This window comes from Miniopterus natalensis, chromosome 2 (genome assembly GCF_054644295.1).
Source record: "Miniopterus natalensis isolate mMinNat1 chromosome 2, mMinNat1.hap1, whole genome shotgun sequence".
Lineage (NCBI taxonomy): Eukaryota > Metazoa > Chordata > Mammalia > Chiroptera > Miniopteridae > Miniopterus > Miniopterus natalensis.
Window position 1 is genome coordinate 137,418,521 of NC_142082.1, and position 25,894 is coordinate 137,444,414.

At 45.5% G+C, this 25,894-nt stretch overlaps 2 protein-coding genes and 2 pseudogenes across 4 annotated transcripts in view; all 4 read left to right on the top strand.

The window, feature by feature from the left end:
- The first annotated feature begins 164 nt into the window (after window positions 1-164).
- LOC107546142 (nucleoside diphosphate kinase D, mitochondrial pseudogene) lies at window positions 165-976 on the top strand (annotated as a pseudogene).
- A 9,889-nt stretch (window positions 977-10,865) lies between these two features.
- MIP (major intrinsic protein of lens fiber) lies at window positions 10,866-14,416 on the top strand. The gene is made up of 4 exons (XM_016224433.2): window positions 10,866-11,225; window positions 11,713-11,877; window positions 12,287-12,367; window positions 14,231-14,416. The coding sequence occupies exons 1-4, from the start codon at window positions 10,866-10,868 to the stop codon at window positions 14,414-14,416; spliced, it is 792 nt and encodes a 263-aa protein (XP_016079919.1).
- Window positions 14,417-16,171: 1,755 nt separating this feature from the next.
- The window catches only part of TIMELESS (timeless circadian regulator), a 31,209-nt gene continuing 21,486 nt past the window's right edge, over window positions 16,172-25,894 (top strand). For all 3 annotated transcript variants that reach the window (XM_016224488.2, XM_016224489.2, XM_016224490.2), the window contains exon 1: window positions 16,172-16,240. The gene's annotated coding sequence lies outside the window, so the exon portion shown is untranslated. The remainder of the gene's footprint in view (window positions 16,241-25,894) is intronic.
- Window positions 22,412-22,986, top strand: LOC107546188 (ORM1-like protein 1 pseudogene; annotated as a pseudogene).

Below are 25,894 nucleotides of genomic sequence, written 5' to 3' on the forward strand. Positions count from 1 at the left end.
GGAGGAGGTCGCGCGGTGTCATGACGTAAGCGAGCCCGCGGCCGGCAGGGAGCCGCCATTTTAGTGAGCGGTCCGCGGTGGATGCAGTTTACTCATTTTTTCTGCGGGAGGAGTATTGCTCACGTTTTAACGAAATAGGACGTTTAGAGAGATGGTGTAGCAAGATGGTTAAAAGTCGCTTTAGAATTAAACAATAATTGGATTCGAACCCAGCTCCCCTGTGTGGCTTTAGACAAATCACTTAAGTGCTCTGAACTCTCGTGTTCTCATTTGTAAAACAAAAATATTGAGCCGGCAGAGCCAGCGCCCGCGGCCCGGCGCCATGAGCGGCCTCAGAGCGCGCAGCTCTGAGGCAGTTGCTGTGCCGCCCCAGGGCCCGGGTCCCCCAGGCTGCTTTTGCGCCCCAGCTCCGGACGGCCCTGGACCCGGGAGCGCACCGTGGTGGCCGTGAAGCCAGATGGGGTGCAGCGGTGGCCTGTTGGGGATGTGATGAGGCGTTTTGAGAGGAGGGGCTTCAAGCTGGTGGGTCTGAAGATGCTTCAGGCGCCAGAGAGCGTCCTTGCTGGGCACTACCACGACCTTCGGAGGAAGCCCTTCTACGCAGCCCTCAGCAGCTACATGAGCTCCGGCCCCGCGGCGGCCGTGACCCGGGAAGGCCCCAGTGTGGTCAGCACCTCAAGGGCCGTGATAGGACAGCTTGACTCCGCTGAGGCTGCCCGGGCGCCATTGGTGGAGACTTAAGCTTCCACGTCAGCAGGAACGTCCTCCATGCCAGCGACTCCGTGGAGGGCGCCCAGAGGGAGATCAGCTGTGGTTCCAGAGCAGGGAGCTGGTTGACTGGGCCACCGCAGCAGCCTCCACCCGGACTGAGCCTCAGGCTGCCCTCCGCCGCCCCAGCGTTCACCCAGGACCAACTACCTGTGCCCTCAAGAACTTGAGCCTTGCTCTATCCATCTGCCCTAGAGCACCTCCCTAGTTCACCTTCTGCCTCAGCCCAGAGCAGTTGAGGCAATTTTATGTGCTTTTTGATATCCTAAACCAGCGAGGAATTGAACCAAATCCTTTCTTTACCAAAATGCCATACCACCTTTGGGGCGTCTCCAAAAGTTGGTAGTTTCACCTCCCCTCTCCCAAAGGGGAGACATTAAAATTCACTGAACTGTGCAAAAAATAATAATTAAAAAATCTAGCCGACAGACCTTACAAAAAATTAAAAGAGAATAGCCTAGAATACAACTTGACAAGTAGGAACTACTGGGTAAGCAACAGTTATTTTAATAAATATTAAACACATAAAGACGGTAAATGTTGGTTTGGTATTTTCAGGACTGGGAATAAAGGGTTTAACTCAATATTCGATTTTCCCAACTTAACCAAAACATCACTATTTTTGGTTGAGTGAACAGGTAGGAGGCGGTTGATTATGGAGGACCTACATTTAACATTTTCATTGGTTTGAGACTCCATAACCCTGCTTTCTAAATTTTTCAATCTGTGTACTTATCAAGGCTCTGCTGACCAGCCCCACATCAACATTCCATCTCCACGCTCCTATCCCTCAAAAAAGCAATTTTAGGTCCTTAAGGGTCTAAAAAATTAACCAAAATTTCTTCCCTCTACCCCAGAGGTCAACCACTGTTCCTTGTAGAAATGGCACTAGTTCAGGCCACTGTCATCCTTGGCTTCAATTGAGGATTTTTCTTTTTCTTTTTTATTATTTATATTTATATTTATTTTTTTTTAATTATTGATTTCAGAGGGAGAGGGAGACAGAAACATCAATGATGAGAGGGAATCATTGATCAGCTGCCTCCTGCACGCCCCCTGCTGGGGATCATGTGCCCTGACCAGGGAATGGAACCGCAATTTCCTGGATGGATGCTCAACCTCTGATATAGGCCCACCAGGCTGGGCTTTCTCTTTTTTAATGGGTAGCTTCTAAGCTGGTCTCCCAGCTTCTATATGTCTGCTTTAATCCAATGTCCACATTACAGTCAGAGTGATATTTCTAAATCACAAATCTGATCCTGCCAATACCATACTTAAATCTTTTAATATGCCTGCATGGTCATAACACATGACAGCTTCCTACAGTTTGTTTTTCTCACAAAACGCAGTCCCTCTTTCAAAGGTCTACAATCTAGTGAGGAGATAAATGAGAATATTGGCAGTCGCAATAGGATGCACTGAGTGTCGTGATTGATTACAAGATGCTCAGTAAGCAAAGGAGAAGCCTCTGGTTTCTTATATATGAGGGAGTGTTGGGAAGCTATAGCTTGAAAAGCAAAAGTGGTTAAGCAGGTAAAGGAACCTCTTCCTGCTGAAGATCTCAACTAAAGTCTTCCCCAATATACATACTCTTGAGTATCTCATCTACATTGGTGGAGTCCCGTCACCTATTGGAGGATTCTCAAAAACTCTATCCCATATCTCTTTCCTGAGTTCCATATCTGTATACCCAATAGCCTACTGGACATTTCCACCTGGATGTTCCTCAGTAACCTCAGTTTGTTTTTGTTTTTTTAATCCTTACTCAAGGATACGCTTATTGATTTTTGGAGAGAGGGGAAGGGAGAGAGAGATAGAGAAACATCGGTGTGAGAGAGAACATCAGTTGGTCGCCTTCCATACATGCCTGGCTGGATCAGGAATTGAATCCACAACCTTCTGGTATACGGGATGATGCTCCAACCAACTGAGCCACACCAGCCAGGTCTGGATTGTGAATTCTAAAGAATAGGGATTAAGTCCTTTGTTCTCTGTGCCCCAGGGCCTCAGTGTTCCTAGTAGTACAGAGTAAGTGTTCATTGTTTTTGAATGAATAAATGAATGCGTAGTATAAAGGGAGAAGAGTTTTGTAACCACATTCTTCGAGTGCAGTGGCTCATTCCCTCCACCAGGGGTCAGCCTGGTCCAGCCTTTTCATCTGGTTTAATATATGAGAAGAGGTTTCTATTCCTTTTAAGCCTAGGAGCAAATGGTTAGAGGAGACGTTTCCTTGGGAATCCTTCTCTGTCGGTACTTTAGGCATTTTAGTAATAATGAGAGGAAAGTTTCAGGATTTTGTTTCTGTAGGTTCCTATCCTGGTAGTGAGAGCTGAAGCTAATAGTTTACCTGGCATCTGTTGCATGAGTTCACGTTTACAGATGCACTATCCATCTAATAAACTCACCATCATTCAGATGATTTACTTGCCTCATTGCTAATGAACAAGTAATTAATTCTTAACATTTCCGTGCATAATATTAGGAAGTGATAGAATTTTACTTAACAAACAAAAGGGGGAAAGACATTTAAGGTATAGGGAACAGTTTAGGCTAAAGCACTGGATTATGAAACTGAATGGCATGTTTGAAGCATGTTTGAAACCACAGAAGCACAATATTGCCAGTCTCCCGCTGGGGAGATAAGGAGGGCCGTTGGGAAAGCTGAGGCTGAATTATGAAGAATCACATATGCCATGGTAAGAATCTTTCAACTTTTCCTGAAAGCAGCCAGTGGTGACCCTAGAAAATGGTTCTCTATTCACTTGACCCAGAAAAACCTCACAAAATCATGCAAATCAAGAGGTTCAAATCTTTGTGTTCACTTTCAGAACACCTGTGAAACTGCCCAGGCCATCAAAGGTTTGCATATTTGAAAAGCCTCCAAGTATCTGAAGGATATCACTTTACAGAAGCATTCTGTTGTGACAACAGTGGAACTGGAAAGTGTGTCCAGCCAAACAGTGTGACTGGACACAGGGTCAGTGGCCCAAAAAAAAGTGCTGAATTTTTGCTGTAGATGCTTTAAAATGCAGAAAATAATGCTGAACTGAAGGGTTTAGATGTAGATTGTCTAGTCATTGAGCCCACCCAAGTGAACAAAGCTCCCAAGATCCAGCACAGAATTTACAGAGCTAATGGGTGGATTATCCCATACATGAGCTCACCCAGGCACACTGAGACATTTGTAACTGAAAAAAAGCAGCTTGTTTCTAAACCAGAAGAGGAAGTTGCACAGAAGAAAAAGATATCCCAGAAAAAACTGAAGAAACAAAAACTTATGGCCTAAATTCAGCATAAAATAAATACTAATAAAAGTGATTTTTAAAATCTTTCAGGCATTAAGGAGCTGTTGAAGGGAATACAGGAAAATGACAAATTACTTTTATAAAGATAAAGCTGGCAGCAACATGGAGAATTAATTAGAGGGGATGAGACTAGAAACAGGGTCTGAGGGCACTAGAGTTCTCAGATGAGATGGGGGCTCAGCTACCTAAGAGGTAGAATTGATGGGGCTTTAGTGACTGGTTACGTGGGAGTGAGAGGATGGGGGAAGGAAAGTTAATTCATAGGTTCCTGATTTCATGAGGAAATACAGAAGGAAAAGCATGTTTGGATGATGGGGGGAAGATAATTAGTTGAGTTTTGAATCTGAGGTGTCTATGGGACACCCAGGGGGAAATGTTCTGTAAATATATGGGTATAAATTTCGAGGAAGAGATGGACATAGGTGAAGTCATTCAAGGAGAGTGTGTAAACTAAAGTAAGTGGGGAAAAACTGAAGGCACAATCCTAAGGAATACCAGTACTTGAGATAACACATATAAAGTGCTTAGAATAGGACCTGACTCATAGCATTCGTCTGCCTGGCTTGGGGTTGGATCTGGCTTTGTAGGAAAGGAAGGGGAGAAGGAGGCAAGAACAGGATGGGCCAGTTTATCTTTACTCTGTTTCTTGGGTTACCCCATTTCTAGCATGTGGGGGTCCCAGCCAATCCAAGTGCTAACTGCAGCCTTTAACTATGGATGGAAGAGGGATGATACACTCAGAGCTTGGTGATTGTTCTGGACTTTGCCAGGAGTTAGCAGTCAGCAAAGTAAAACCAGAGAAAGAGAGAAAAGGGGGTGCCCAGGAGCTAGCCAAAGCGGCAGCTAGGCTGGTGTGTGCTATGCCAGGCCTTTGTCCTACTGAAACTGTCCACACAATGGAGCTGGGTTACATGCTGACCTGGCATTCTGAGAGTGGGGCTGGTATAGAGATTTCAAATGGTGGAAACAGAGATGGATGGTCACTCAGCCCCTCAGGACCATAGCTGTCTTCAACCACATTGTAATTGCTAACGAGGATATTCAATACTTAGTAATCATAAATTATGTTTATATCTGGTAGATTCATGAATCAGTTCATTTATACTTTAGGGCAGCGAACTTAACAGATGTATATTGTTTGGGCATATCTCATGTGATCCTTATACAATCCTGTAAGATCTTCAAGTTAGATATGTTTATGGAATTCAAGCTGGGTTATTCTTTAGGTCCCGATGATATGGGCTGGCTAGGGAGTTTCTTCAAAAAGGTGGTAGATTGCCCAGCTGGGCGTGGCTCAGCGGTTGAGCATTGACCTAGGATCCAGGAGACTGCGGTTCGATTCGTGGTCAGGGCACACGCCCGGGTTGTGGGCTCCCAGCTGATCAATGACAACTCTCTCATCATTGATGTTTCAACTCTCTCTCCCTTTCCCTTCCTCCCACTGAAATCAATAAAGATATATTTAAAAAAATAAATAATAAATAATTTTTTTAAAAAGGTGGTAGATCAGTCCTGGACAACTGCCGAGGTGGCTACAGTAATCATGTGGAACCCACTGTGGAGAAATGAAGAAAGACCAATAGCTCTGCCTTGGTCTGAGCTTTAAGGACTCACCTGCTCCCTACTAGTATGGCTCATGCTCCCTATGGCACCTGTCTGGGACTGAGAAATGGGGCCTTCTTTACCAAAGAGGGGAGTAAACTTTGGATCACTAGCCCCAGGAATATAAAGAGGTTGAAAAACTGATCATTAGTAATAAAGAGATAATTCAATCAAATATAGAGATAGATGAGACTCCAGGATGAATACTACTATAAGCCATAAGACTTAAAATAACTTTGTAACTACTCCAAGTTTGTTATTTTACAAATCTTTTTTCTCCATTTTCATAGTTCTTAATGGAAAAAACTTCAAAAATGTCTATGAACTGGGGTGTGTCCTGGATGATCCCAGGAGTATTGACCCCAGGAATCCCTTGCATCCCCAGGGCCAAGGCTATAGAGAGTGGATGCCTAGATGTGAGAATGGTCTGAGTACAAATGTCTAAGGCTCCCTTGGGGAGGGCACTGAGTATAGAGATTGAGGATAAGGTGCCTCTCTGCTGGCTGAAGGGAGAAGACAGGAGGTGCTTCCTGATCACAGGAGTGGAGCTCTCACCTCTCTGGCTGTCTCCCTCTCCTGGGAAGGCACCTGAAACACTTGCTTCTCGTTTCTCAACTACATTCACCTAGACCTAGAAAAGCAGCCTCCAAACAGGAGTAGGACACCCAACAGAGATGCTGGACCCGGCTGGAAAAATGGTGAACTGGGAGATGAGATCCCTGCGGAGAGGAGAAACCACCATCTTCTTCTATAGAAAGGAAGACCTTTCCTCTTCTCCACTGTTAAATCCCAGCCCACCAAATGGGGGCTTATTGTCTGACCACTCCCTTATTCTGTCCCTTGGTTTGTCTCCCTTCCTCACATCAGGTGTTTTGGGGGCAGAATGAAGAGACAGGCCTTGTTGGGAGAAATCATTAAGAGGGAGAACAGAAAGTGGGTAAGAAGGAAAGGGGTGGGAGACCAGCGGGGAGAGTGGAGCAGACACTGCCAGCCCAGGCAGCCTGATCTTCCCTTCCCTTCCTCCTCCTCTCCCCCAGGACCTGCAGAACCAGTGGCTTTGGAGAAAGGTGCTAGCTACAAGCCTGACACCCTGATCTTTGTCGGTGATGTCCTTAGGGCCTCATGCCCAGTGGGAGCTCCGTAGCCAAGCACAGTCCCTCACCCTTTGACTGGAGAGCTGATGGTGGTGGTGAGCCTGGCACAGATTTTTGATGAGATCACTGGGGCCCAGATAAATCCAGTTCTAACTCTGGCGCTGCTCTGTGCCCACTGGCTTGACCCTCTCCAAGGGTGTCCTATGTTTTGCCCCAGAGCACAGCAGCCATCCTGGCCTTAGTTGTCTTCTACTTGGCACTGCCCCAGGTGGTCAACCAGGTTAGCAGCAGCCGCCCTCCCTGAGAAGGTAGGTAATGAGGTGGGTGGCTGATAAGACTTTAAGGAAGGAACAAAAAGGGGAGCACCCCTGCTCTGTGTATCCTCTTATTAAGCCACCTTCAATATGATGCGAATAGACCAATGAGGTTGGCTCAGCAACTCAGGAGTTTGGATGAGTTGCTGCAGACCCTTTGGTTAAAGCTTCTTTGGTGGATAAATCATGGGGCTTGAGGGCAATGGGAATATGTATGTGTCCTCCCACCCCTTGTCCCTAGCCACTCTAGTCTCCTCTAGGTGAGCAAGAGGAGGCATAGACCAGGTTCTGGGCATGGAGTTTTTCTCCACTCTCCAGCTGGTACTCACCATGTTTGCTGTGGCTCCCCTGCAGCATGGGGGGTGAGGGGCAGGGAAGCCAGGCAGCCTGGTGGTGGGTCTCTCAGTGACTGCTGGAGCACCGGCATGAGTAAGAACCCCACCCATACCAAATAGGGGGCTTGGGGAAGGCTGGGTTCTGCTCCTCAAAGGAGACACAGGTTTTTGTTTGTTAGATTTTTAAGAGGCTAGGCTAACAGGAAACATTGAGTATATTAATTACATCTAAATCCATGCAGAAACTTAAGTGAGTTTTTGAGAGTTCATCTCTAGTTTGCAAGTTTGGCATTCCACTAAGTGGAGAGGCTGGTGTGAAAGGAAATGGGCTGGAGTTCAGTTCTCCAGGGGGAGGTTTGCTGAGGAATAAAGGAGAGAGGTTGGTAGCATCAGACAAGGAAATCTAACCATTTCATTTGGTGTCTATAAGGAAACCAGATTAGCTGTCCTTTGCCCTCTGTCTCGTATTATAAAAGGCTATAGGGTTGGTGGTTAGGGATAATCCCTTCCTGGAAATAAAACCCTCATTGAATGACTCCTATTTATTAAGTGCTTTATTCTGTGTCAGGCACTATACTAGGCCTTTACCTACATTATCTTTTTTTTAAAATCCTCATGCAAGGATATGTTTTTATTGATTTTTAGAGAGAGAAGGGGAAAGAGAGAAACATAGATGTGAGAGAAACATTGACTGGTTGCCTCCTATATGCGCCCTGACCAGGGATCAAACCCACAAATTTTGGTGTACGGGACGACACTACAACCAACTGAGCTTCCTGGCCAGAGTTACCTACATTATCTTATTTGATGGGATGAGGCTCAGAGAGCTTACACTAATTTATTCAACAAATGTGCCAAGCACGGATGGCTTTTGCAGTGGTGAACAAATCAGACACATCTCTGCCCTCCTGCAGATTACATTTAGTGGGGATAACTTCCCCACCTAGAAAGTGGTAAAGCCAAGGTTTTTGTTGTTGCTGCTGTTTTTAATGGATTTCAAGTGTATAGAATAGTTCTTTGTTTATGACATCCCCTCCTTGCTGGCCTACATATGGCTCCCACTTACTTGAGGTTTTTTTTAGATAATACTTAATCATCATTAACCATCCACATCCATCCACAAGAAAAACTAGAACCTTAACAGTCACTTACAGAAATCTACACATATATACATAAACATCCCACTCCATCCCCTCGCCTCCCCTAACCAAAGGCAAACACCATCCTGAATCCTGTGTTCATCAGTTTTCGTTCTCTCTTTTGTGTAGTTTCATCTCATCTATAGTATTCTGAAAAGCATATTTTCATTTTAGATGTGTTTTTTTAACTTTACAAAAAGGTTATCATGCTATGTATAGTCTTCTGGAACTATTTTTTTTTGTTGATTTTTTTATTGCAAGATTCATCCTTATTATTGAGTGTCACTGTGGGGTTTCACTCATTTTGACTGTTCAATAATTTTCCATTGTGTGAATATACCACTGTTTATTCATCTATTCTCCTGCCAATGGGCATTTGGGTCGCTTCAAGTGTTTTGCTATTGTGAACAGTGCTGCTCTAAACATCCCTGTGTATGTCTCCTGACAGAGGTATAGAAAAGTTTCTCTTGGGTGTGTAAGTAAGCAGTGAAATTCCTGGGTGAGAAAGCATGTATTTGTTCATCTTTACAAGAGAGTGCTATACTGTGTTCCAAATGATTATCCCAGTTTACACTCCGACCAACCGTCAGAACTAGTTCTGTCCCTTTGTATCCTCACCCATATCTGAAGCAAAGTATCTGTTGCTAAAGACTCTGGTCTTAACACCATGATTTACTACTCTACTCCTACCCAGGGGTACTTTTTTAGAAGCAGCATGAGCCCTGGGCACTCCCTGTGTCCAGCAGTGATGACTGGCATCTGGGAGCACCAATGGGTGAGATGAAGCCAGGGTTACAGGGCCGGAAGTCAGGTTAGTGGGGCTTGTAAAACACAAGAGACTCCAAGGACCTCTGAAAAGTTGTTCTTCTTCCATGAAATTGGAAGCTCCAGTCCCCTTAGGTGCCCTTTGACCTGTTCTCAGCAACTTCCTGCATGTGAATGAGTTAGATGGGCCTTCGGCCTTTGCTGGACCTCTTCCTGTCCATCCCCAAGCTGGATGTTGGAGGAGGAGAGGGGCAAAGGCCCTGATCTGTGTTCCTCCGCTCTCCCCACAGGTGTACTGGATGGGACCGATGCTGGGCACCAGTATTACAGGCCTATCCTTCACATTTTTGTTTTCCTCTGGTGCTTCATGAGAAAAGCTTGTGGCCTTTAAGACTTGCCACAATGTGGATATAGTGGAGCCCATTTACCTTCTCCACCACCACACAGCCCCCACTTCTAGGTTCCAAGTCCCTCACCAAGCCTGAGCACAACTGAACCTCTTTCTTCAAGCTTTCCTTCCCCATCTTATCGTCCTCTGTCTTTTGACCAGCCTGTTTCCCCAGACACGCTTACCCCTACCTCTCCCAAAGGAATATGGTTTAGGACTCCAGTATCCTGATCACAGTCATATTAGGAGGCATTAAACTCTCCCACTGCTTCATAGCCATCACTCAGTTTCCTTTCTTTCAGTACCTGCTGCTAGGACCTTGTGAGTCAGGGAAGGTGAAATGCAAGTTCATTCTGAGATTTAACTCTTTTTCCCTGCCCAGCCCCCTCCAACCCCACTTCCAACCTATCTGTAGAAGACAGCTTTTTCCACCATATGTCTCTGTGGCTTAAAAGGCCAGGCTGAGGGTTGGGAAAGGGAGGTGCTGACATGGGTTGGGGATAGGGAACCCAGGTCAGAGAAAGCCAGACACAGCAGAACTATTCTTGTCCCAGAGCTGCAGGGTCCACAGATTCCAGCCCAAACCAGCCAATGGAAAAAGGCCCTCTAATCCCAGAGGACTAAAGAATTCTCTTCAGTTATCCAACATCCCTGCTGCACCCCACTCCTGACCCCCACACCCACCCTTACTCCTGGCTGACTCAGAGGAGCCTGGAGGCCCCCAGGAGCACAGTCTCATACTCCATGAAGTGAACTCAGCTTGCCTGACCTTCCAGGAAGAGTTGAGTAATGTTCTAATATAGATGTCAATCAGGACTATGAGCCCCAACTTTGACATGAAAAGAAAGGGACTCTTCCAGTCCCTCTGTTCCTGGTCCCTTCCTTTCAGAGCCTCTCTAGTCCTGACCCTACCCCCACCTCTACACCCATGGCTCTGCTCATCTCCCAGTTGAGGAGGAAGGGGAAATCCAGCAGCTTTATTAGATGCATGAGGATGGGCCCAGCCCTCTGCAGCTGTGTAGGGGTTAAGAGGCTGGGCCAGCCACCTCACCCTGCCCCTCCCAGGGATTAAGAGTCCTCTATAAAGGGGACTGTTCACCCAGATCAGGCCAGGGGGGTATCAGGGACCCAGGCATTGTGCCCATCCCCCCTGCCATGTGGGAACTGCGGTCAGCCTCCTTCTGGAGGGCCATATTTGCTGAGTTCTTTGCCACCCTCTTCTATGTCCTCTTTGGGCTGGGGGCCTCACTGCGTTGGGCCCCTGGACCCCTGCATGTCTTGCAGGTGGCTCTGGCCTTTGGTCTGGCCCTGGCTACACTGGTGCAGGCTGTGGGCCACATCAGTGGAGCCCATGTCAATCCTGCAGTCACTTTTGCTTTTCTTGTGGGCTCCCAGATGTCTCTGCTCCGTGCCTTCTGCTATATGGCAGCGCAACTCCTAGGAGCCATGGCTGGGGCCGCCGTGCTGTATAGTGTTACCCCACCTGCCGTCCGAGGAAACCTAGCACTTAACACGGTAATGATCAGCTGAATGGGGCTGAGGGAACCTGGTGCCCTGCCTCCCTGCCTGGTGCAGGTGAATCAGTACCCTCAGGGTCTGGAACATTGTGTGTGTGTGTGTGTGTGTGTGTGTGTGTGTGTGTGTGTTCCAGGGTGGAGAGGATTGGCAGGTGCTTTGGGGGGATAAGGAAGGCATAGAGCTCTGGACTAAGAATCAAGAAACCTGAGTTCTGGTCCCAGCTTTCCTTCCAATTCCTTGTAGGTTCTTGAGGAAACTTATTTTACCTATGGGACCTCAGTTTCTGCATCACAAAACTGGGTGCAATTATTTTCTACATTAGGAGAAATTAAGAAACAAATACAGTTACTATGGAAAGAGTTGTATTATCCTTCATCTCCAGGACACTGATGCCATAAGGAGGGAGGGGTGCCTACCTGGGAAATCTTGAGGAGGTAACACTGTGACAGTCCTAATAAGCCTCCTCCCTTCTTTCTTTGCCTAGTTGCACCCAGGGGTGAGTGTAAGCCAGGCCACCACGGTGGAGATCTTCCTGACGCTGCAGTTCGTGCTCTGCATCTTTGCCACATATGACGAGAGACGGAATGGTCGCCTGGGCTCTGTGGCCCTGGCCGTTGGTTTCTCCCTCACCCTGGGGCACCTCTTTGGGGTAAGTAGGAGAGGGGAGCAACTACTCTTTTAAGGATTCCAGGGCCCCCAAACCTTTCCCACCTGACTATCAACCATGAACATTACTCACCTCCCTCTATATCAGTCAGCACAGAGGAATCAACCCTTCCTATTACTCCCTCTTGTGATCACCTTAATTGGTCCTTCTTGAACCCAGGGTGGAAATACATGCATCATGGGTAAATGTGGGCTTAGACTATGGATCCATAGTCTATGCCCAGATGAGGCATCAGTGCCTTCACTCCACTGTGAGACTCCCATGGGATTTTCCTTCTCTACTTGCTGCTGGCTGGAGGCAAGGTGCCAGCCCTCAGGGACATGTGTGCTGTGGGGAAGAGAAGCTGAGGGGAGGGGGGGAAGTGTCTCAGTTACAACTGTGTCTCTTGCAGATGTATTATACTGGTGCAGGCATGAACCCTGCCCGCTCCTTTGCTCCTGCCATTCTCACCAGAAACTTCACCAACCACTGGGTGAGTGAGGGGAGAGGAGCAAGATGTTGAAGGCCTCCCGGATGGGTGTGCATTGCAGGTTCCAGGTTTGGACTGCAGGTTCCAGGTTTGGTCCCTGCTTTCCATCTGGATGTGCTGACTGCTCTACCAGCACTCAGCTAAGCGTGCTGTCGCAGAGTTTGGGATGCTTGTGTGGGCAGGATTCATTATTTTGCCAGAAAGAGAGAATTTTGTTCATAGGTCCTTTGCTGGTTAGTCAGGGAATTTTACTAAGTATCCACTGGATTCTAAAACTAGCACTGTCAGGACAGACAACTGAATAGGAAGACAAAAACTCCTACTCTCAGCTGTCAGGATGTGTATGGGCACAGTGGGCCTGGGCCTCATCCCAGTTTTAGCACTGTGCCAACTGTGTGACCATGGCAAGAACTCAGTCATTCTGCACCTCCATTTCCTTACTATAAAATGAGGTGTAATGAAAAGTAAGTGTTAAAGTTATATGTGAGAAATATTTAGCACAGAATCTGGTATGGAATAAGTCCTCAATAAAAATTGGTTTGTTTGTGTTGTTTGGCCATATGCCAGACAAAATATATGAAAATAATTTTAAAATATTTTCAGGCTGCTCTGCCTGTGGAGTAGCCCACTCTCTGTCTCACTGCTTTACTAATAAACTCTTTCGCTTTAAACTTTAAAAAAGGTGTTTTTTCAAAGCTGTACACCCATTTTCATGGCCACATTATTCACAATAGCCAGAAGGTGGAAGCAACCCAAATGTCCCCTACAGATGAATGAGTAAACAAAATTTAGTATATACATATAATGGAATAGTATTCAGCCTTAAAAAAGAAGGAAATCCTGTCATATGCTACGACATGGATAAACCTTGAGGACATTATGCTTATGAAACAAGCCAGTCACAAAAAGACAAATACTGTTTAAGTCCAACTATATGTGGTATCTAGAATAGTCAAATTCATTGAAACAAAGCAAAATGGTAGTTGACGGGCTAGGGAGAGGGGAAACGGGGAGTTGTTTAATGGGTGTAGAGTTTCAGTTTTGCAAGATGAAAAAGTCCTGGAGATTACTTGCACAACAACATGAATATACTTAACACTATAGAACTTAGAAATGGTTAAGAGCCCTGGCCAGGTAGCTCATTAGGTTAGAGTGTCATCCCCATATGCCAAGGTTGTAGGTTTGATTCCCAATCAGGGCACATATAAGAAGCAACCAATGAATGCATAAATTAGTGGGACAACAAATTTATCTCTCTCCCTCTCTCTCTGAAATCAAATTTTAAAAAGAAACGTTTAAGATGATAAATTTTATGTGTATTTTGTCACAATTAAAAAATTTTTTTCAAAGTAATATGTAAACTAGTACCAACTAATAACAACAGATAGAATATACCTGTGTTAAGAAGAAATGGGATAAAGGAATAATTTGATGAGTCAGAAAAGAAATGGTGAATTTTGAGGTGCAGACAGTGGAACAGTTTAGAGTTTTAAAACACACACACACACACACACACACACACACAAACAAACTGATTTCTTTCTTTTTAAAAAAATATATCTTTATTGATTTCAGAGAGAGGAAGGGAGAGGGGGGAGAGAGAGAAAGAAACAACGATGAGAGTCATTGATCCACTGCCCCCTGCTGGGGATCGAGCCCGCCACCCAGGCACGTGCCCTGACCAGGAATCAAACCCCGATCGCCTGGATCCTAGGTCGATGCCCAACCGCTGAGCCACGCCCGGCCGGGCTGATTTCTGTTTAAGTAGTACCCAAGTACATCTGTTTTCTGCCTCTGGAGCTGAGAAAAGAACAGCCTTTCTCTTTCCTCCCTCCACGCCTGATTATTCCTTTCCTCTTCCTACAGGTGTACTGGGTGGGCCCAATCATTGGAGGGGGCCTGGGCAGTCTCCTCTACGACGTTCTCCTCTTCCCCAGGCTCAAGAGTGTTTCTGAGAGACTGTCTATTCTCAAGGGTACCAGGCCCAGTGACTTCAATGGACAACCAGAGGGCACAGGAGAACCTGTCGAATTAAAGACCCAGGCCCTGTAAAAGCTCCAGTTGTACTGAGAGAGTAGGAGGCTTTTGGGTTTATGTGGAGGGGCTAAGTCAGCCCCTGGATGAAGAAAGGGACTGTGGGGAGGGGCATATACTTCTTTATTTTTTAATTTATGTGTGAGTTGGGGGTTTTTTTGCCTTTTGCTGTGTGAAATCTTTCAAGTTGCATTCATGAGCTGGTTGGCGCAAACTTCCCTTCCTCCCCATCCCACCTCTCCTCACCGTTGTGTGTGCATGATTGTGTGTATGAATGTGAGTGAACGTGGCTGTGTCTCAGTTTTGGGGCATAGCAGAAGTAGGGAAGGGAAAAGAGGTATCATCCTATACCTTCCTCTCCCAACCCGGTGTGATGAGTGCAGGAAACCAAGACGTTAAGTTTCCGGTCTTTACACTCATGCCAAACAACTGTATGGTTCTAGGTTCCTGAGGAAGCAGGGAAGTAGGGAGTACTCACAGGAGGCAGATGGAGAGAAGTTGAGGACACAAGGCATTCCAAGGGTTGGGAGAAGGGGCTGGGGCAGGAAGAGAGGAAATGGAGGTATTAGGCCCAGTTCAGGCTGCAGTTGTACCAAAAAGTTGGGAAGTTAATGGGAGAGTGTAGCCTACTTATCTCAGGGATGATTGCCCCAGGGGCTTGGGTGGGGAAGTAGCTCTGAGATAAGGGAATGCTGGGGTTTGAGCTGTTCGGTAAAGCCACATAAATCTGTCTACATTCACTGGCTGGGCTTTCTGCTCATTCTGGCAAGATGGATCTCTTTGGAGCCCTGAACCAGGGAGCTCACCAACTAAGGGGACAGTGAGCCCAGAATCTAGATAATTAAGTAGCTTAAGTGTTCTGCTTGACATCCCCAGCAGGGCCTCCGGGCAATTGGTACTTAAGCCCCAGAAGAGCTCCCAGGGAAAAACAGGAAATCTGATGCCTGGAGCAAAGCCGGGGTAGGGGTGGGGTGTAGGAGGGAGAGGCTTTAACCTTCAATTTTTTTTTTTCTCCCCAAGGGCGCCCTCAGAGTTTTAATTTAGTTAGAGCAGAACAAAACACTCTTCAAATGGCATCTTTCTGCTTTTATCACTAGTTTTATAGTCTTTTATTTCCCTTTTTGTATGTGTCTTTTCACTTTTCTCTCAACTGACCTTTCATTTTCATCAAACCTCTTCTAACTTTTCTCATATCCCAGAAATTGATTCAAATGCTTAATAATTCAGGAGATAATTAGTCGTTTGAGCTCTATCTTCTTTTGTTGTTGGCAAAATACACTCATCTCAGCTGAGGCCAGAGGAGACCCTCAACTGACCAACGGATATTTATTGTTGATATCTTCCTTTCAGGAGCCTCCTGCACGCTTCGCAAGCTTTAAACCTATACCTCCAGTACGACAGACACCCCCCCCCCGCAAAAGACCACTCTTACCACGAACTGAATCCGCACTTCCTCCCAAATAAAGCCTAACTTTCCCAACTAACCATTTAAGACTTGGAATAATCCACTTGACTAGGAGAAGGGGAAGAATATTTGTAAATTTACATCTAATCTGACTCTGATTCCTATTTTCTTAAGTCAGCAGAAAATTGATTGCGTTGTAATTATAGGCTCAACATAGGGGATCGACTCAGATAAAACAGTCTACTTGTACTCGTCTCCCTTTTCCTTACCTTGTCACGAGCCCCCTGCCTGCTCGGGTTACATGGACCAGCCCGGCTCGCCCAGCCCCAGCCGCGCGCGGGCGGAGATTGGTCCCTGCCAGCTGGTGGCGGGAAAGACCGCGCGGCGCACCCGAGGGCCGCCGGCCTCCCGGGGTCCTGAAGACCGGCGGGGCGCGGGTGAGTGCATGTGTGGGTTAGAGGGCTTTAAGGGAACTGCGTGCCTGCGAAGCTACAGGGCACTCTTGGGAGACGCTGAGTGTCCTTTCCCGCCACCAGATTTAAAGGCAGAGGGCGGGGCGCACTCTAGGTGCGCACGCGCAGTTCCCACCTTGCGTTCCCGGTGGGTGCCCTAGCGTTCCCCACTGGCCCGGCGGGGCGCTTGTTCGTTCTCCCCGCGCCACTCTGTACAGCTTGGTCCTCATGGGGGGTGGGGCTGTCATGGGAAGGGGCTTGGAACCCCGAAGGTAGAACAGGAGGTTCCTGGACATGTCCGCTTCGGAACGCCCCATGCAGTTCAGACCCCAGAAATACAGGTGTGCCGCTTGGTGGCCAGCGGGAGTGGAATTCACAAGTCGCTTGACTTAAATCTTGGGCTTTTATAGAATGGATTTTGTATTCCCTTCCCTGCTTTTTCTTGGGTTATCAAACTTAAGGAGAACACAGCCTCTTCGTGTTTGTTAACTGGACTGGCGGCCACTAATTAAGCTCCTTCCTTTGAGTCTTTCAATTTTTTACTCTGCCCTTCATGCTGCCACTAGTTACCTTCATAAAAAGTCAACGTGGCCAATTCAGATTAAACTTAAAACTCCTCTTAGGCTGCCCACAGTCTGGCTTAAATCCTTAGGTCCATGGCTTTTCAGTCTGGCCGTGACCCTCTCATCTCCATTTTCTAAAGCTCCCTACTATGTTCCTATCTCATGCACTTGACTCCCAGCCATGTGGAAAGGATGTATCTGCATTGTGCTCTTTCATACCTTGGTACCTATGTTCCTGCTGTTCCTTCTACTTGAGCTCTAGCCACTTCTCTGCTAAGTGAACTCTTTCAGGACTGAGCACAGTTGTCCCTCTGAAAACTTCAATTTCCAGCTCTCCTAGGTCAAAGTAGTCACTTCTTTGTGTCCTTGAAGTACTGTACCTCCTATTATCAGTGGCACTGGTACCACTCAGTAAAATGTTCCTGAGCTCCTAACGTGTACCTTGCACTGTACTATCCCCAGTGCCAGGTGAGCAGAGATGAGTAGGATAGAGTTCCTGTTCTTAAGGAACTCATAGTCTGGAAGAAAAAACACATGTAAACCAGCCCTCTGCAGTTACAGAGTAACAAAAAAGTCCGCCTTGGTTTCCTTACTCCTCACTCCAAACTCTCTTGAGTAAGCTTTTCTACTTATGCAACTTCACGCGCTATCCTTATATATCCTGATGCCTCCACATCTCCAGCCCTAACCTTTCGTTCCTCAACTTTGAGACTTGTCTACTTGGGTTCAGATTAGAAACTATATATTGAGCATCTATGTTGTGTTGACCATAGTGGTTCCTGATCTCAAGGAATCTATTTTATAGTGCAGTTGTTCACAGGGGATTGAGTTAGAATCACCTGATGAGCATTTTCAAAACACTCTTATCCAAGCCCACCCCCCACCCCACCCCACCCACACACTCGAGCTCTAACTAAACTCGACCCTGCCCTTAGGGAATGTAAGGCTAATGGAGGGAGACATTTTAAACAATCTGTTTAAGTATTAGTACAACACGAGCTGTAAATGCCATGATGGAACTCTATTAAATGACACAAAGGAGAGGTCCATTCTGTATGGAGAAGTCAGGACGGAGTGCCATTTCAGCAGAGTCTTAAAGGATGAGTGGGTAAACTCCAGGGCCAGACAGAGTGTCTTGAGAGAGACGCTTAAAAACAGATAGAGCCCTAGCTGGTTTGCCTCAGTGGTTAGAGTATCGGCCTGCGGACTGATGGGTCCCAGGGTTCAATTCCAGCCAAGGGCACATACCTTGGTTACGGGCTCAGTCACGGCCCTGGTTGGGATGCAACCAATCAATGTGTCTCTTTCACATCGATGTTTCTCTCTCTCCGCCTTCCACTCTCTCTCTGCAAAACAATGGAGAAATATCCTCAGGTGAGGATTAAAAAAATACAAATAAATAAATAAAAGCAGATAGATCACGAAGGACTTTGTATTGTAAGCATTGATGGCCACTGAAACTTTAGTTTTGTATAGTAGTGCATGCAAGTGGTGGACAATTCAGGTACTATTAAAGTGAAAGGTAAATCTTTCTCCTGCTGCAGACTCTCCCACCCCCACCCCCAGTCTTTCCAGAGACAGTCACTGTGAAGTTTTTTATGTATCCATCGAAGGATTTCAGGCAAAGTGGTTATAGGGCCAAATCTGGTAACTATATTGTGGGTAGATTGAAGAGAATAAGACTGGAGGCAGAGAAAGTGGTTAGGAAGCAGTTGAGTAAGCAAGAGATACTTAGGACCTGAAGTAAGACAGGTCCGACTGCCTTAGCTCAGGTCCTGAATATGGGAATGGACAGCGACTAGATAGGAGAATTTAAGGAGAATTAGCCTGAGTCAATGACCAGAGATATCTGGGATGACTCCTAGGTTTCTTCTGTGAATAACTGCGTAGATAGTGCCAGTCTCTGAAAGATCCAAAACAAGTGGAGACAAACTTGGGAGGAAGATGTTCAATTTTAGACGTGTTGAGTGTGAGATATCTCTGGGACATAGAGGTACTCAGTGCTATTCATTAGTGTAACGTGTGGGATTGGCACCAGGAGAGCTTAGGGGCAAGAGATACAGATTTGCTTGCTCATGGTTCAGAGATGGTAGTTGAAGATGTGGGAGTGGATCAGTTTGTGAAAAGAGGCTGTGTAAAGTGAGGAAGCGGACTAAAGGTGCAGACCTGTGGGACATCAGTGCTGGAGGAGCAGCCAATATGGGGTCAAGGAGAGGTTTTGTTTTATGTTAGGTTTTTTCTCCCTAAGATGGAAGAACTTTGAGCAGCTCATGGGGATGAGATCAGTATGAAGACTGGTAACAAATGAATGAGGAGCAACCAACTAAGGGACAGAAAGTGATTATCAGTCACACAAATGGAGAGCTTAGATTAGAAGCAAAGAAGTAACAGTGGGCATTTGAAATACATATGTTTTTAGGCTTGGGTGGAGAGAGTCAAGATAGGTCATGTCTGATGACCTCAGTTTTTCCTAAGAGAAAGAGAACAGGGACACCAGGTATGAGGTGTTGGAAGCAGTGGAGTAAAGGGGCTTGAAGATAACAATGAAAGTTAGAAACAGCTGTTCCTTGGGGAAAAAGAAGAGTAAGTGGACCAGGAACACTAAAATGACTTGCTGGGCCAGGCTGAGGTCCCTGCTCAGGTTGGAAACTGTATATTAGTTGTGTATCACTGTGTGGGGTTGTATGGTTTTCTTCAGCAAATCTGAGTCAAGATTTAAGTCCAGGAGTCTAGAAAGCAGATGTTTGCATTGATCTGAGGTTGGAATCTTTTGCAGGGTGAATGCAGTGAAAGGAAAAAAGATTGAGACCACAGAGAGAGTGATATGTATAGTGATACAATAGTAGAATATGTGACCCTGCTTTGTGCAGTCCCAGTTTGATCATTTTGTTTTTCATCTCAGAAATCTTCAGTGACTCCTGATTCATGTTCAGAGTCCTTGAGTTGATAGACAAAGACAAGGTTTTCCCATAAAGCAGGATCCAGGTTCACTTTCTATTGCTTTCTTGTTAGACTCATCTATTCATAGTGGCTCTCTCTGCTTTTGCTGTGGCAGTTCTCTGCCTAAATGCACCTCCTCCCAGCTTTCTGGAATGAATGCAGCTTTTAAAAAGTCCAGTTCTAATCACAATTCCTCTGACAAAACCTCCTTGGCTACTGTATCCTGAAAAGAGCCCTAGTTTTTCAGAATTTCTTTTACAATATCACTTATTTAGAGCCTGCACCATCTTTTACATTTTATCTTCTATCTTATGTGGGTTTATTTCTGCAACTAAAATTTTTTAGCACCACCATTGCACTTGTACAACATGATCTTTTGCCTAGAAGGCTCTTCTGTAAGCATTTAGTGACTGACTTTAGCGCCCAATAGATGGAGAGGAAATTAATATTTTGAGAGCTCTTCCTTTAGTGCTCACCATTCAGTAAAGTGCTGGATATCAGTGCTTCTGCAACTATCTTTATGTATATATGTATATATGTATATATGTATATATATGTATGTATGTGTATATATATATACACATACATACATATATATCTTTATTGATTTCAGAGAGAGGAAAGGAGAGGGAGAGAGAGAGATAGAAACATTAATGATGAGAAAGTCATTGATCAGCTGCCCGCAACCCAGGCATGTGCCCTGACCGGGAATCGAGCCCCAATCGCCTGGATCCCAGGTCCATGCTCAACCGCTGAGCCACACCCAACCGGGCTCTGCAACTATCTTGATAAAGGATCAGATCGGGTCCCCCTCTCCCCCTGCAAGTTGTTGCAGATCAGTACTTTTTTCCTCCAGCTTTACTGAGATATGGATATAAAATGCTAGAACTGTGACTAGAAAAGTTAAATTACTAGAAAAACTTTTCTAGTTTTCTGTATGAAGAAAAACATGAAGAATGTAGGCTTTATTATTAGATTCAGTAAACACTAACTTTTAAATTGCTATGAGATGTTCTAAATGCTTATGCTTTGTTTTTTGTACTTGCCTTGATGCAGACTGCTAATAGTGCGTGAACCAATGGTCTGCAGACCATACTTTAAGTAGCACTGCCTGCCATGATTTCATTTAAACTTCCCCATTTATTTTCTCAGTATACTGATGAGGAAACTGAGGTTTAGGTTAAGCCACATGCTCAAGATCACCAGCTTAGTACTGGACAGAACTGAAATTCAATGCCAAATGTCATTCCGTTACTGAAAACGGGACCAGGCATAGAGCGAGTCTGCCTCGGGCTCGCCAGTAGTGTGTACGTTCTTGACTTCATGCAGGAAAGATTTCACAACACAAGTCCAGGTGATTTTAAGAGTATGTTAATTAAAGCTGGAGACAGTGAAACAAGGAAGGGCTTAAGATAGAAGAAGCAACAGGAGAGGGCCTTGGTGTGGCTGCTTTGGCTCTCTAGAAACATTATTGGAAAGAAGCAAGCTAAGGCAGGACTGCTGTTAGCTCACTGGAGAGTCAGAGAAAAGGGGGCCTTGGGAACAGGTTCAGGGGTTAGTCCAGGACGAGCTGCCACTGCCCATTGCTCCCCTGGTTGCAAGTCTCATGGGGACCCTTTAGAGTTTAGGAGAAAGAAAATTCACTCCGAAAGAAGATTTCAGTGGGCGTGCTCCAAGGAGGGCATGTGCTGGCTTCTTTATCTTGAGGAGTTTTATCTGCTTTCCAAAAGTGAGGATATTAGAGGAGGTTTCAAGGAAGATCTCAATAGAATATTCATCAGCTTTTCCAGGTGTGCCCCTTCAGGGTTGTGGTCTCCACTGATTGGTCAGTGCCAGGGTAGAGGTCATTACTCTGCAACTGATCCTGGTATTGCCCATCTGGTTTTGCTGCTTTTCTGGGCCTGAAGCGGAAATACAACTGAGGCTGCCCTGTCCTGGTGGCTCAGTTGGACATTTTCCTGTACACCAAAAGATTGTGGGTTTGATCCCTGGTCGGGGTGCATGCATGAGGCAACTGATTGATGTTTTTCTCTCTCTCTGAAAAATCAATAAAAACATATTCTTTGGTGAGGATTTTTTTTAAAAAGAAACAAAATACAACTAAGGCCTAGATGACTTAGATGTTATCTCTAGAGAGGAAAGGTCAGGGCACAGTCTGAACCGCATGACCAGCCATGTGAAAGGTCAGGGGGGATAAACCACATGACTGGCAATATGCCTGGGGGGGAAAGGCCACCCTGGGGCAAGGTTCCGCATCAGTTTTGCCTACTGCTGGGCATCTGGGCTTTCCACCCTGGTGACTTTCTGTATCTGATGTTAATTGCTCGACCAGGGCAGTTTGTTCAGCTGTCTCTCTTAGTTTCCCCCTTCCATTTGCCAAGGAGTTTTCCTAGCTTCTTACTATCCTCCCTTGATTCTGTTCATACTAGTGATTCGCAAAGCTGGTTCTTCAAACAGAGTTGGTTTGGGGCAGAGTTTTTTCTTTGTGTTCAAGAAATGAATTAATTTTCTCTTTGAATTATATTATTTTATCTTTTGTTTTTCTTTGGTTCTTGCATTTTGAGGCCGTGAATATTAACTTCAGATGAATATCACTTCATCTGAACTACTTGGTACTTAGTTGGTGGGAAAAGTAACTAACATCACTTTTAAAATACATATATATCTTTATTGGAGAAGACACAGTTGCTGCGGAGCCGGTCCTTCTCTGAGCCGGCAGCCCGGAGTGTGGCAGTGGAGCAAACATGAATGTTGGAGTTGCCCACAGTGAGGTGAATCCAAATACCTGGGTAATGAATAACGGGGGTATGTGGCTGACATATGCATTGGGAGTTGGCTTGCTTCATATAGTCTTACTCAGTATTCCCTTCTTCAGTGTTCCTGTTGCTTGGACCTTAACAAATGTTACACATAATCTGGGGATGTATGTATTTTTGCATGCTGTAAAAGGAACACCTTTTGAAACTCCTGACCAGGGTAAAGCAAGGCTCCTAACTCATTGGTAACAACTGGACTATGGAGTACAGTTTACATCTTCACGGAAGTTTTTCACAATTTCTCCAATAATTCTGTAAGTCGTGGAAATTTTTAGATATTTTCTGGCAGGTTTCTGTACAAAGTATGATCCAATTCACTTCATCCTAAACACAGCTTCTCTCCTGAGTGTGCTAATTCCCAAAATGCCACAGTTACATGGTGTTTGGATTTTTTGGAATTAACAAGTATTGAAAAGTTTTGAAACTAAAGAATAAATTTTTACAGCTACTGAGTTGCCTGTAAGGAAGGAGTGGTTAGTAAACTACACTGTTTCTATGATAGTATGAAATGAGAAGTATTTATATTGGAGAGCCTATTGCTGGTTCTTCGTATGCTGTTTTGAAGGGCAGAGTTTTACTAGAGGATGCCTGTATTTAATGCATCTGGTATATTTCTGAAGAGAGGCTTTATAGGTAGGCTTGGCAGGCCCAGCTTTTAAGTTAAAAGGCTATAAAGTGAGGGTGTACTAGATAAATCCAAGGAAATAAGAGATTTATAAGAAACTAAGACTAGCTTAGTTTATAATGAATGGGCATTATGTTAGGAGAAGAAACTTTCCAATCATTTTCAGTCATGGTCAATTTAAGCCAACTTAACATATAAACCGAAATCATCTCTTTACAAGTTTATTGTAGATAGTTTTTATTACCATACATATTCCTCTTGGGCTGTATAAGAGGATATATACTTTCTTGTTTTATACAAACCAATTCCTACCTTATGAGTGTGCTTCCCCCCCCCCCCCCATTTTGCTGGCTCAACATTATGTATGGATGGATGAGATTATTTTTACATTTATTAAGTTACTGAATTCATGAAGGTCTATGTTCATGACTGATTGGTGATAGAAGATAGGCATCTTACAAATAGCCTCTGAGTCAGTCTTCTAATTTTGAAACAAAGACACAAGGCTGCTAAACCAATTAAGGAAATAATTTATTTCACACAGTTAAAGTATATGGTAATTTAAAAGTCTATGCTTATTTGATTGAGCAATCTAATTATTTAAGTCTACCATTCTTTAGAAAAGGAATTATAAAATGGACAGTTATATAGCTAACTTGTGGTTTGGCAGCAACTGCTTCTTTAGCAATAGTACCAAAGTAAATAATGGAGTCTTTTTTAGCAGGTCTGCAGTAAAAGCTAACATCATATTTTCTTATCCCTCTTGCCCTCAATCCCCATACTTTTCCCAATAATATTTGGACTTTCAATAAATGAGTCTTCATGTAGATAACCCAGTATGGTAACTGTTTCCAAAGTAGCAGCCATACTGAATTCCCGTAACTTAGAGAAGCTTCCTATAGTTGCTGACATTAATTGCAAGAAATAACTATATATAACTTTGAGAAGTAAATATTTCCAAAAAACAAAGTTCTGATACAGGATGAAACTGAAAAACCTAGTAACATTTGTAAACAAAACTGAATGAAAAGCGTTATAGATCAACTTAAAAATCAATTTGTTTCGGAAACAAGATGGTGGCATAGGTAACAGCTGCACCCGCCGCCTCCCACAACATCAAAATTACAACTAAAATACAGAACCACCATCCCTCAGAGCCTCCTGAAATCTGGCTGCACAGAAGCCCTACAACCAGAGAACTGAAGGAGCAACGAGACCGGGAGGAGGGGCGGAGACGCGGGCGGATCGGGGCTGAATGCTGGAGACAGGGCCACAGCCCACACCCACTGCTGCAGGTAAACCTGGGAGGGATATCTTGACGGTGGAGGTTTCCTGGAGGAGTGAGGGGTCCCAGTCCCACAGCAGGCCCCCAGCCCAGGGCTCCAAGGCTGGGAAGAGAAATGCCCACAACTTCGGGCTGTGAAAACCAACGGGGACTGTCACTGAGGGTCGCGGAGGCTACGGGAGTCCTGGGCTTTCCTCTTAAAGGGCCCGTGCACAGACTCACTCAGATGTGCTGCTTCTGAGCCCCAGTGCCGGGCAGCAGCTGGAAAGGAACCTGGGACATGTGGGGAGGAACTAACCTGCCTGAAATTGGAGTGAGAGGTGGAGGGGCAGCTTTCTCCCAGACAGAAGAGCTGGCAGAGGCCATTGCTCCTTTGTCGAGTCCTCCCTGCACACAGCCGGCAGGCAGGCGCGCACAATATTTGAATCTCCAGCACCTGACTCACACCTTTCACTCCGCCCCAGTGTTTCCCAGAGGCCCCGCTCCTCCCCACCTGCAGCTCATCCAGGCCATTTCCAGGGGCTTTTCTGTGCAAGTGGCCTCTCGAACCTCATGCTTAGGACTTTCCTAAAATCTCTCAAACAAGCAGCAGTGTGCCCCGTACAGCTTGATAAGTGGCCCCAGGCCTGGCACTAGCAGCAGCCTGCATTGGTTAATAGCTTAGCCTCTCCTGGACAACACCAAGCCCAGCACAAGTAGCAGCCAACTACGGTTTGCTGTGTAGCTCATGCTGGGTGGCCCTGGGCAAGGCACTGGCACAGGCTGACTTTGCACCTCCCGGAAAGCCCCAGAGACAGTGCACCTGGTGGTCAGACTTGACCACGCTGGATTACAACCCTACCACATCCACGAGTGACACACTAAAGGGCACACTTAGTGAACACCAAAGCTCCACTGAAGTGAATCCTGCTCCATAGGGGTGTCTCCAGCACAGCAGCTGTTTGGCTGTAGTTGCAGCTGGTCCTCACTGCTGATTGGCCTGGGGGTCAATTTCTCCCAGTGATGCCAACAGCAACCAAGGCTCAACTACAACAGGTCAGAGCACACAGCTTACACAGGGGAGCATCTAGAAGGTCCAGCTCAGGTGACTGGGAAGGCTGAGCCACTGGACCCTACAGGACACCTACTACACAAAGCCACTCTACAAATTCCAGGAGACATAGCAGCTCTACCTAATACATAGAAACAAACACCTGGAAGCAGCCAAAATGTGGAGGCAAAGAAACATGTCACAAAGGAAGAACAGAAGAAATCTCTAGAAGAGGAACTAAATGAAATAGAACCAAGCAAGCTAATAGATACAGAGTTCAGAATTTTGTTTATAAGGATGTTTAAGCAGACTATTAGGGAAATAACTGAGAAAATTGATAACATAATAAAGTACCAATTTGAAATGAAACCTACAGGAAC

Bases quoted from the DNA above. Each gene is read 5' to 3' on its own strand.
- MIP (XM_016224433.2), top strand. From the start codon at position 10,866: ATGTGGGAACTGCGGTCAGCCTCCTTCTGGAGGGCCATATTTGCTGAG. The intron at 11,878-12,286 runs GTAAGTAGGAGA...TGTCTCTTGCAG, and splicing joins CCCTGGGGCACCTCTTTGGG to ATGTATTATACTGGTGCAGG. The intron at 12,368-14,230 runs GTGAGTGAGGGG...CTCTTCCTACAG, and splicing joins GAAACTTCACCAACCACTGG to GTGTACTGGGTGGGCCCAAT.